The 9,560-nt window shown below is 42.4% G+C and overlaps 1 protein-coding gene across 1 annotated transcript; it reads left to right on the top strand.

The window, feature by feature from the left end:
* LOC113048746 (DEAD (Asp-Glu-Ala-Asp) box polypeptide 54) lies at positions 1–9,174 on the top strand. Its single transcript, XM_026210572.1, has 20 exons — positions 1–247; positions 1,172–1,298; positions 1,376–1,446; positions 1,673–1,861; positions 1,948–1,997; positions 2,117–2,158; positions 2,302–2,397; positions 2,469–2,590; positions 2,697–2,758; positions 3,061–3,192; positions 3,967–4,177; positions 4,247–4,378; positions 4,485–4,706; positions 5,495–5,568; positions 5,878–6,069; positions 6,193–6,338; positions 6,429–6,542; positions 6,615–6,725; positions 7,808–7,896; positions 8,677–9,174. The coding sequence occupies exons 1-20, from the start codon at positions 137–139 to the stop codon at positions 8,922–8,924; spliced, it is 2,541 nt and encodes an 846-aa protein (XP_026066357.1). The 5' UTR covers positions 1–136; the 3' UTR covers positions 8,925–9,174.
* The last annotated feature ends 386 nt before the right edge of the window (positions 9,175–9,560 follow it).

Raw genomic sequence — 9,560 nt, 5'->3', positions numbered from 1 at the left:
CATCTCTGTGCGCAGGAACGTCTTTACACGTGTTTCCAAACAATCGTCTCCGGTGTTTTCATCTCGCGGAGCGCCCGTTTTCTTCGATTAAATAGCGACGTTTCTCGACGGCAGCGGGTCTGTAGCAGTGTGTGTGATGGCGCAGAGGAAGAAGAAGCTGATGAGGAGGAAGAAGAGAGATCACGAGCTCCAGTCTGATGATGAAGAGTTTGAAGTGGCGACACAAGTCAGAGATGATCAGGACACAGTGAGTCGATCGGGTTTACTCTGATTATCGGTTCCTTTCCTTCAATCTAACACTGTTTGTTTGTAAACACGAGCCACTGAGGACAGATGAAGTCTGGATGTTAATATAAAATATCGTTCACACTCGATCCGGTTTCCTTTCCGAATGTGTAACTGTTAATGTGCCAATTCAGATTAAAGTGTGTTCCTTTAGCTGTAGATGACAGCGTGCAGTATAAATTAAAACCAGACCCTCTTAAGACCCAGAACAAATACATTATTTATACAAATAATGCATAGATTTTAGTAAAGAAACACAACTTTTAAAACGATGAAGACTCTCGAAATACACATCCTTTATTTTATTTCAGATTAGTTTTTTGTTTTTAACTGTTATTTTTTTAAGAGAAGCTTGAACATGCTTTATCAGTTATTCGTGTCCGGGTCATTTTGGACCCAGGTATGAATCCCTGTTTTTCTGATATTATCTGTGATGTCAGTTCTCACACACTTTTGGGGCTGGATATTTTTGATATTTTTGAACCATTGCAGCATCACAACTTTAATTTGATCAAAGTTTATGCAAGCAAAATTACTATATCTTATTTGAAAAATTTCACGGTAATAATTATGTTTTGTTGATGTTTTATTAGAGTTGTCATATGTGATTATTGATACTGGTAATTTTCAGGTTATATATATTCTAGTATAATATTTTTCATCTGTATTGAGAATGATTTTGTTTCACTGGAAGCAGCAGTGTTATCTTTCTGTTAATTGTTTACATTGTGTAATATATTCAGAGATCGCCGTGAACATAGTCTTGATGTTGGCATGGTGTTAAACAGTGGATGAATAAATGATTCTGGTTGGTTCCAGTAATGCAGCGGTGTGATCGATCGATTACAGTCAGAGCGTGTTCTCATGTCCTGGTTTTGTGCTCCAGTCCAGCAGAAGACTGCCTCGGTTCCCAGCTTCATCCGACTGTGTGTCTGACGTGGAGCTGGACACCAGAGAGCTCGTCCGAGCCCAGAACAAGAAGAAGAAGAAGTCCGGCGGCTTCCAGTCCATGGGTGAGACGTCTGAATGAAACGTGTGTTCTGTCGATCAGATCAGGGTTCGAGTCGCTCAGTGTGTCTGTTTCTCACAGGTCTCAGTTACCCGGTGTATAAAGGCGTCATGAAGAAGGGATATAAAGTTCCCACACCCATCCAGAGGAAGGTGAGGTGTCTTTCACATTTCTAGTTATGGCATCTAGTTATTGTCTTAAAAAAAAAAGAAAAGATTCTAGCAAGTATACATGAAATAACGTATTTTTTGTTTACATTGCTGCTGTAAAATAATAAGAATAATCTACATTTCACAGGAGACCTTATGAAGCCCTTAAAGCATCTGTTAATTCTCATTAAAGTGTGTGTGAAGATGTTTGGTGTTCTGTCTCTCTCAGACGATCCCGGTGATTCTGGACGGGAAGGATGTGGTGGCCATGGCTCGGACAGGAAGTGGGAAGACGGCGGCGTTCCTCATCCCCATGTTTGAGAAGCTGAAGGCCCCGCAGGCGCAGACAGGGGCCCGGGCTCTGGTCCTCACACCCACCAGAGAACTCGCCCTGCAGACCATGAAGTTCACCAGAGAGGTCTGTACCTTCACACTGTGCTGCTGCTGATCACCTGCAGTCACTGAGTGTGTGTGTGTGTGTGTGTGTGTGTGTGTGTGTTTCAGCTGGGGAAGTTCACTGGACTGAAAACAGCGCTCATTCTCGGTGGAGACAGGTGAGCTGGGGCTCCGTTTAAGTCTGAGTTGTATCTGAATTGTTTACAGAGCTGTAGAAATAAAGTGATTCAACTCTATTGTGTTTCATCACCGTCTGTGTGTCGTCTCTGTTTGTTAGCATGGACGACCAGTTCGCTGCTCTTCACGAGAATCCAGACATGTAAGTTCACACCAAAACACACCTTTACCAGTGTGTGTGTGTGTGTGTGTGTGTGTGTGTGTGATGATCAGGTGTGTGTGTGTGTGATGATCAGGTGTGTGTGTGTGTGTGACGGAGGCGTGACGTTCTCTCGTTTCCTCCAGCATCATCGGTACTCCTGGTCGTCTGATGCACGTCATCCAGGAGATGAACCTGAAGCTGCAGGCCGTGGAGTATGTGGTGTTTGATGAAGCTGACAGGTGAGTCCGGATTAAAGCTGTGGTCACTAGCTGTTTTTGGGCTAGGGTTCATGTGTGTTCTGCGTCTCCAGGCTGTTTGAAATGGGTTTCGCTGAGCAGCTTCAGGAGATCATCAGACGTCTTCCAGACACTCGGCAGACGCTGCTGTTCTCCGCCACGCTGCCCAAAATGATCGTGGAGTTCGCCAGAGCTGGTAATCACAGTCCAGATGTTGATACGAGCCACTTATCCTGTTCTAGGACATCACCGGCGTGATCGAGAGCTCCTCTGATAGTTTGATCCTTGTGTTTCTGTGACAGGCCTCACAGAGCCGGTGCTCATTCGTCTGGATGTGGACACCAAACTGAGTGACCAGCTGAAGGTAGACACGGCTTCCTGAATTTATTAATATCGAACTGAGTGGATGGTGAAACAGGGATTGATCTTCAGCTGAAAGAGAAACTGTTGCAGCTGTATTTTCAGCATCATTCCTCCAGTCTTCAGTGTCACATGCTCTTCAGAAATCATGAAAATATGATTTACTGCTCAAGAAACATTTCTGATTATTATCAATGTTCACAGATGAACAAAGTTCAAAACAACAGCATTTATTTGAAAGAGTTTAAAAACATGCATTTATTGTTACTATTGTTAACTTTTTATTTCTTCTCTCTTCTCCACCAGCTTTCCTTCTTCCACCTGCGGTTGGATGATAAAGCAGCGCTTCTGCTGCATCTCCTGAGAAACGTTGTGAAGCCGCAGGAGCAGACCGTGGTGTTCGTAGCCACCAAACATCACGTGGAGTATCTCAAAGAGGTGCACATGCTCTTTTTACAATGCAGATTGTGTCAGAGCAGCTTTACAGTGTTAAACTGGGAAAGAGTGTGTTGAAATGGGTCAGACGAGACCAGCAGTTTAATTCCAGGCTGCAACAAAGGATTATATAAAGGATTATAATGTATAGCTATAGATACAGTTGCTCCTTTACATTTAGATAGATTAAGGAAAACTTCCTAAAGAAAGCAGACCGGAACATGGAGGAAAACCAACTAGAGGTATTTCATATTGCATGGCGAGGAAGTACCGTACCCTACAGAAAAGCATTAAATACTGAGAGATCCGTTAGATCGGATTACTTTTTATCTCGTTTAGAACAAAACAAGTCCAGGTATTTATTCAATGCAGTGGCGAAATATAGCATCAGCTGGTGCAGACGTTTCCCAGCAGCACAGCAGTAATGACTTTATGAACCGCTTTACTTCTAAAATCAATACTATTAGAATAAAACTGTATCTCTACAGTATCCCATCAAAAGAGAACCGAACACTGTTCCGACACAATGTTTCCTGTTCCCTTTTTGTTTCCTAACTTCATATGTAAAGAGCTTTGAATCAGCAGTGTGTATGTAATGTGTTATAAAACTTGCCTTGGCTTCTTTAATACTTATAAAGCTGTTTTGACGCAATCTGCAATGTTAAAAGCACTATAATTAATGGTGAATTTACTAATGCGATTAGTAGGTGCTAAACCCTTCATGGCTTTATTCATCTGTGTGTGTGTGTGTGTGTGTGTGTGTGTGTGTGTGTGTAGCTGCTGACGGTCGAGGGCATCGAGTGCGCCTACATCTACAGCGCTCTGGACCAGACGGCTCGTAAGATCAACATCGGGCGCTTCGTGCACCGCAAGGCCATGGTTCTGCTTGTGACGGACGTGGCGGCCCGCGGCATTGACATCCCTCTGCTGGACAACGTCATCAACTACAACTTCCCGTCCAAGGCCAAGCTCTTCCTGCACAGAGTCGGTGTGTGGCGTCGGACTGACCCTCGTCCAGCGTCTGAGACTCGGCTCTAACACTCGTCTCGTGTTTCAGGTCGTGTGGCCCGCGCCGGCCGAGGAGGAACCGCCTTCAGTCTGGTGTGTACTGATGAAGTGCCTTACCTCTACGACCTGCATCTGTTCCTGGGTCGACCCGTTCAGCTCGCCCTCCCCGAACACACACCAGGTACACAGAACTGTGCTGGGCATGTGTTAGACGTGTTAGAAGAGTTGTGTGTATTGTCCCAGCTGTTGATGAAGTGTACGCCCTGTGTGTCTCTGACGGTCTTCAGATGCTGATGGGGTGTTCGGCCGTGTTCCTCAGAGCATCCTGGACGATGAAGAGTCGCAGCTGCTGACGGCTCACGAGAACTCTCTGGATCTCCAGAACCTCCGGCGCATCTCTGAGAACGCTTACAAGCAGTACCTAAAGTCTCGTCCCAGCCCGGCGCCCGAGTCCATCAAGCGCTCCAGAAACACCCCGCTGTCCTCCATGTCTGTCCACCCTCTGCTGGGTGAGTGTGGGTGTCTGGGAGCGACCGCCCCGCTGCCCAAACGCTTCCTAAAGGGACAAGATTCGACCATGTGGACACTCCGGGGGGCCTGATGCTTCTCCATATATGCACACAGACACAGACACACACACACACACACAGAGTGCCGGTCAGAAATTTGGGATCAATGATTTTTTTCATGTTTTTAACAGGAGTCTCTTCTGCTCATCAAGGGTGCATTTATTTGATCAAAATACAGAAAAATACATATATTTTGAGAAAATTATGATTTAAAATAACATTGTTCTATTTTAACATTCAATAAATGCATAAATGTAACATTGATGATTCTAATAATAAATCATCATATCAGAATAATTTCTGTAGATCATGTGACACTTTATACTGGAGTAATGATGATGGAAATTCAGCTTTGCATCACATAAATAAATTATATTTTAAAGGATATTAAAATATATACTATTATTTTGTATTCTAATAACATAATGCAAGATAAAAATTTTATTTTGTATTTTTGATCAAATAAATGCAGCCTTGATGAGCAGAAGTGTGTATGGGTGTATAAAACAAAAATATCTGTAATTTCTCCTATATTTCATTACACCCTAAATTACATTCAGTTGACCGTTGCTTACATTAATAATATAACATTTGCTATGAATATCCTACATTTCTGCCACGTCGGGGCAGGTCTAATATATTGTAATAGACAAGCTGCGGTGTGTGGTCTGGACCCCGGCGGACAGGAACTGGTTCTGTTCTGAGCGGTTCTCTTCTGTGTTCTTCAGGTTCTGGACTGGAGCCGATGGAGCTGGACCGGCTGCTCATGGTGGACTCCATCAAGGCCTACAAGGCGAAATCTGTACGTCATTTATTATTCACTTCCTCCTCTCTTGGTCAGAAACGTGAAACATCGCACACTTCTGTCTGAAGGCTCCGTTTACTCTCCTCAATCTGTTCGAAAACAGTCGCTCTGATTCTTACGGAAGATGTTACACAAGTGTGTGTGATGTTCTTCTGCAGGACTTTTGTATAAAGATTCTAAATCTTCTGAAATCAGAAGGTTTGAGAGCACATGGCTGTCTGTTATGGTTCATCAGCGCTGTGTTAATGATGCATCCGACACCGTTCAGATGTTTTTAGGATGAGCTGTATATTCTTGTTTCCTCAGACTATCTTTGAAATCAACTCCAACAACAAAAGCAGCGCCAGCGGTGTGATGCGAGCCAAGCGCTCACGAGACGATCGACGGCTCGACAAGTTTTCTAAAGCGCGAGCGGAGCGGGTCATCGAGTCTGTTGTTCCAGCCGTGAGCAGAACCGAGGAAGAGGAGGAGGAGGAGGAGGAGGACGAGGATATTCAGGTGAGCGTCGCTGTAGATCTTCAGAGCTTCAGATCATGTTTAGAAAAAGTCAAGCTTGTGAACTCCTACCTGTGTACTAGAACCTCAAATCACAGTGTTGATCAAAGTCCACATGTTCTCCAGACTGTGTTCTCCGAGGTGGTTGGAGGGAAAAGACGAAAGAAAGATGATGAAGCGGACGGACCGAAGAGCAAAAAGAGCAAAAAAACAGGAAAAGATGAAGAGTTTTACATCCCATACAGACCCAAAGACTTCAACTCTGAGCGCGGGTACGACAGCAGCATTGCATTATCCTTCACATGAGTGGGAAGCATAGACGTTCAGTGTGTGTGTGTGTGTGTGTGTGTGTGTGTGTCCAGGCTCAGTCTCGGCGCTGACGCCGGCTCTTTCGAGCAGCAAGCCTCTTCTGCGGTCCTGGACCTGATGGGAGACGAGAGCAACACATTAAACCAGAACAAGAGCCTGATGAAATGGTGAGCAGCTCCTTCCCATCATTCCTCATCATTCCTGTCTGCTCATGCTGAAGTTACACGTGTTCACCGCAGGGATCGCAAGAGGAAGCGCTTCGTCCGAGACACCGGCAAAGAGGAAAAAAACAAGAAAATCAGGACAGAAAGTGGACAGGTGGTCACCAGCAAAAAGAGGAAGAAGAGCTTGTATCCTTCTTGAAAACAGTCCGTTTCATTTGTCTAGCACTTTTCGTAACGTTGTTTCTATTAGCAGCTTTAAACAATCTGATGATGTTATAAGTGTCTTGCAGCCAATCAGCAGTAAGGGGCGTGTCCACTCATGTTGGGGGCGGTGCCTGTGTTGTTGGTGCGATGATAAATTAATGCAGAATTGATTTGTTTAAATTCTGAGATCTTCTGAATCCATTATGATCCTCTCTGGAATCGATTCAACAGTGCTTCTCATAAAATCACTTACTGCACTTTTAATGTTTATACAAGTAATTGCATTTTTTAACCGATTATTGAAGGAATAAATATCTGTGTTTGATTGGATGTTGAGATGTGGGCGGGGCACTTGACAGATCATGTGAGGTTAAGGTAAACATTTTAAATATTTATACTCGCGCATGGATGATTGTTCACAATAAGATCTATAGCATGCTTTTAGAAAATGGATCAGGTTAATTTATTTAATCACTACTCTAAATGAATAACATCCCCAATGAATCGTTCACAACAAGACCAGTTCACACCAACACAAGTATTTGAGACAATTTTTAGACGATGGATTAAAAAAAAATGGCAGATGAAGGTGCATTCTGAATCATTTGTAAAGGTTTGATTGTGCTTGATGGATGTCCAGCCAGAAGAGCATTGTAGATGTCCAGCCTAGAAATGACCAGGGCCTGGACAAGAAGTTGTGCAGCATGCTCCGTTAGAAAGGGCCTGATCTTTCTGATGTTGTGTGATGCAAACCTGATCCGTGCAGCTACCATTGGATCATCTGGTTAAAATGAGAGATAGAGCTGTGTGTCATCAGCATAGCAATGGTAGAAGAAGCCATGTGCTCGTATGGTGGGACCCAGTGATGTTGTGTTTGTGGAGAAGAGGAGGGGTCCCAGAACTGATCCCTGAGGAACACCTGTGACCAGACTTTCTAAACAAATATTCAACTAATAACATTTTTAGTTGACAGCCCCAACAGACTCAGTGTTGATGTTATGTGGAGTTGTAAAGGTTTGAGGCTGAAATTAGCTTTTGAGTTAGGTTTCTTGACTTCAGTCCAGTTATGAAGAATGGAAGAAGAAGTATAAGATCGATGACAGAGACTCGGATGAAGAAACTGGAGGAGCGAACCGAGGAAGGAGCTTTGGAGGTAAGAACAGAAGATCATGTAGAATAATAACATTGATCCTGATTCATTATTATACATAGAATTATGCCTATTCCCAAGTGAAAACTATTCTAATATTATGCTCTTTTATTAATCTAACTATGGTAAGGATAGCAGTGAGTTTAAAACAGAGTGAACTATTTAAAGCTTTAAAAACACTGATATATGGAAATAATCTGTTCAGGAGCTAGAAGTACATATGATAGCATACATATTTTGTAGCAATTGACAATACGTTGTATGGGTCAAAATTATCATATTTTCTTTCATGCAAAAAAATCATTAGGATATCAAGTAAAGATCATGTTCCATGAAGATATTTTGTATATTAACTACCGTAAATATATTAAAAACTAAATTTTTGCAAAGAATTTAATTTTTATTTTGAAAGCGTTTTTCTCAATATTTAGATTTTTTTTTTTTTTGCATCCTCAGATTCCATATGTTTTTTTTATTATTGTCCTCTTAACAAACCATACATCATTGGAAAGATGATTTATTTAGATTTCAGATGATGAATAAATCAACATTTTTCTGGTTTTGTGCGCCAGAGACATATATGTAAAAAAGAACTGTCCAAATATTACGTTGCATATATATATATATATATATATATATATATATATATATATATATATATATACAATCTGAGGATCCAGTGGCTTCAAAACCACTTTTTCAGAGCAGTTTATTCTGATCAGAGAAGTTGTACAACAGTCCGCGCTGCTCTGTTTGTGAGTGTTTGTGGTGTGGTTTCTGCAGGCCGCAGGGGACGAGGAGGAGCTCCATCACAGCCAGCCCAGCAACGCAGCGGATCACGTGTACGATCCGAGCTGAAGAACCGTGAGCAGATCCTCAAGCAGCGCAAACGCAAGGCCAAGCAGCAGTTCCTGCAGAGTGGAGGCATGAAGAAGCTCCGTGCCAAAGGAAGACAGCGCCTTGGTGAAGTCATGAGATCTGGCTTTGGTCGCGGCGGCTTCAAGAAAGGAAAGATGAGGAAGAAACTTTAAGAGCCGAATCAGGGAAGAGACTTCTGGAACCGTTCCATCGGTGCAGGGATGTTTTGGGTTCCCCTGTTGCTCTGTTGACAGTAAAAAATAATAATAACAGAAAATATTTTTTTCATTTAAAAGTAATAAATGCAAAAATCACAACAGTAAGACACTTACAATGGAAGTAAATGGGCCACGCAAGGCAGCAGAGCCACACACCTTTATACCTGTTAACATGAGACCCGAGAGATTAAAATGTTAACTGACTGTGTCTGTGTGAAGTTTTATTCAGTTTTTCAATTCCACTTACTTTCACATGCCATGCGTGAAGCGTTCCACAAAACTACTTTAAGTATGAAAGCCTTTAGTAATTAAATAGTTGCCTAGAGTTTTGTATGCCTGGGGCAGACTCAACTCAAGTTTCATGTTGGAAAAGTAGTTTAAATTAATGTATGTTTTAAATATTAAATGGAACGATTAAATAACATTGTTAACCGGTTAATGGCCATTTAAATTTTTCGATACTGTTCGGAACTATAAAATTTGATTTAGTTTTTGTTTCTGGTTCCATTCCTGTCAAAATTTTGTTCGTTTCTGGTTTTCGTTTACGTTCCTTAAACCGGTTCAGAGCCCTGGTTTTAAGTAAGCTTCACA

The sequence above is a fragment of the Carassius auratus genome, chromosome 30 (assembly GCF_003368295.1).
Source record: "Carassius auratus strain Wakin chromosome 30, ASM336829v1, whole genome shotgun sequence".
In the NCBI taxonomy this organism is placed as follows: Eukaryota; Metazoa; Chordata; class Actinopteri; order Cypriniformes; family Cyprinidae; genus Carassius; species Carassius auratus.
Note: the sequence above shows the minus strand (reverse complement) of the source record. Positions and strands in the feature narration are given on the sequence as shown.

What these genes read in the sequence shown, in the direction of transcription:
- LOC113048746 (XM_026210572.1), top strand. Translation starts at nt 137, where the DNA reads ATGGCGCAGAGGAAGAAGAAGCTGATGAGGAGGAAGAAGAGAGATCAC. An exon ending in AACTGAGTGACCAGCTGAAG is followed by an intron (nt 2,759 to 3,060) that starts GTAGACACGGCT and finishes CTTCTCCACCAG; the next exon opens with CTTTCCTTCTTCCACCTGCG. An exon ending in AGGAGGACGAGGATATTCAG is followed by an intron (nt 6,070 to 6,192) that starts GTGAGCGTCGCT and finishes CATGTTCTCCAG; the next exon opens with ACTGTGTTCTCCGAGGTGGT.